At 47.1% G+C, this 2,094-nt stretch overlaps 1 protein-coding gene across 1 annotated transcript; it reads right to left on the reverse strand.

Moving 5' to 3' along the window:
• Window positions 1–16: 16 nt before the first annotated feature.
• LOC128277030 (chitinase-like protein Idgf4) lies at window positions 17–2,091 on the reverse strand (the record flags this gene model as incomplete). The annotated part of the gene is made up of 2 exons (XM_053015481.1): window positions 17–456; window positions 1,127–2,091. Coding segments are annotated over 2 exons (1,405 nt in total), but the record flags the coding sequence as incomplete, so codon positions are not given.
• Window positions 2,092–2,094: the final 3 nt, after the last annotated feature.

Below are 2,094 nucleotides of genomic sequence, written 5' to 3' on the forward strand. Positions count from 1 at the left end.
GCTTTCTTCAAGTCACGAACCAAAGAAGTAAATCCCTCACGATGTTCAGCTGCCTTTTCATCAACAATGCTATCAGTAAATGGTTTCGGTTTCGATTGTGGCAGCTGCCAGGCCAAGTCAAGGCCGTCAAAATTGTGTGTCTTCAGCAGGGTGCGCGCACTCTCAATGAACGTTGCTCGTGTCTCGTCAGATTCCAGAAGTGACAGATACTTTAGCGAATGATTTTCCTCATTCAGATCGTAGTAAGCACCGATACTCAAGAAGACCTTCAGTCCCGGAAACTTGTTTTTCAGCTCCGTTGCAGCTCGAAAATGGCCTTTTCCAGAGTCCAGATCAAGATCTTCGTTGAGTGCGCGTATACGATGGGTGTTGACGTCGATCCCGGCGTAGCCGTAAAGCAGATGGGTGCAGAATGGCAATGCCTCCCCAATGTCAACTAAGGTCACTTTACCTGCGAGAGTATCTGTGAAAAACAAATTCTGTCAAAGCTGCACAAAGTCCACTCTTCAGGCTTCATAGGAACCGAACTTCAGAACTTAGAAACTTCACTCCGAAACCAAAGCGATAAAGCATGTATTCCGAGCACCAGCTCAATGGCACGCAATCTAGCTATTTCTACCATGGACAACAACAGATCTCCTCGGAATTTTACACAAGACTCATTAGTCTTGTCTATCACAATTGAACCTGTTTTATAACATCTCGGAAAACAGCATCCCACTAGCGTTCGCTGGTCTGGAGCGCATTTTTACGATCGTAAGACACTCACCCAAGGGCGAGTAACTCAGAGCTCTTTTATGGCAGATGATCGGAAAATTTCTGATCGTTTGTAATTTTATTATCGACTAAGTAATCCGTTCTTTAATTCAACGCTTTTGGAAGGAGTATGTTCACAATTTTATGCTTCATTTCATATGTGAATTTCTTTTCTTCATTACAACAGTATGTTTCTTTCAGCAAATAAAAGCATTGTTTGTAGTTTTAGTAAAAAGCTTTTAATATTAAACCAATCCGTCTCTTCTTGCTTCGACAGTCAAATGGGGCATACAAGAAACTTTGCTACAATAATTAACATTCATTACGCAACAATGTTCTCGTTAATCTCACCTTTGAAACTCACAATCGATTCTTGGCAGCACGCAGAATCGGGAACTTGTCGCCGTAACATACACCACGGAAATCATCCATCGCCAGATCGTTGATAGAAATTCCGCCCAATCCCTTCGCCTTCACGTACGCCGCCTTATTGCCAGCGCTCTCGGGATCCTCATACGACAGCCAGATACCGTGTTCTTCGTTCTCGTCCGGAATACGGAATGCATACGGACCAAAGCGCTTGCTGAAATCGTTTATCTTACGCAGCGGGTAATCGGCACCCTGCATGTTAGCGTTGGTTGGATTAGGCAGCAAGGCGCACACTTCACCGAAGCTATAGTATCCGGGTATTTGCGTGTGAAGCCCAGCCGGTGAAGGACCGTCGGCGCGAATCGGAGGCCTGCCGGTTATGCCCGACTCTTCCGTCAGTTTCCAGCCACGGCCGTAAGTGGCCAAGCCAACGACAATCTTATCCAGCGGAGTTCCAGCCGAATGCCACGCTTTCACCTTGGCCTGCACGTTATTGCCCTCGGCCCGTTCCGATGGTTCATAGATCGGCGCCGTGTAGTCAGCTTCCTTGGGGTTTCGTTCCGGAGTTTGCTGATCGTACGCGGCAATATTGATGTACTCAAAATTATCCTTCAGCAGCGGAATGTTCAGGAAAACTGATTCATTGACATGCGGCAGTTGGGTGAAGCCCACTCGGAACTTATCATGCACGAATGCGTTGTTCAAGTCGCGAACCAGTGCAGTAAATTCCTCACGATGTTCTTCCGCCTTCGGGTCCAGGATGCTGTCACCGGTGAACAGTTTCTTGAAGCCGTGCCACAGTTTGCCCGACAATCCGCGAACGCGTTTCGGCTTCGATTGCGGGAACTGCCAAGCTAGGTCAAGGCCGTCAAAATCGTACGTCTTCAAAAGAGTATACGCACTGTTGATGAACGCTGTTCGTGAGCCAGCTGACTCCAGCAGTGTCAAGTATTTCTCGAACGGTTTTTC

Source organism: Anopheles cruzii, unplaced genomic scaffold (genome assembly GCF_943734635.1).
Source record: "Anopheles cruzii unplaced genomic scaffold, idAnoCruzAS_RS32_06 scaffold03478_ctg1, whole genome shotgun sequence".
NCBI lineage: Eukaryota > Metazoa > Arthropoda > Insecta > Diptera > Culicidae > Anopheles > Anopheles cruzii.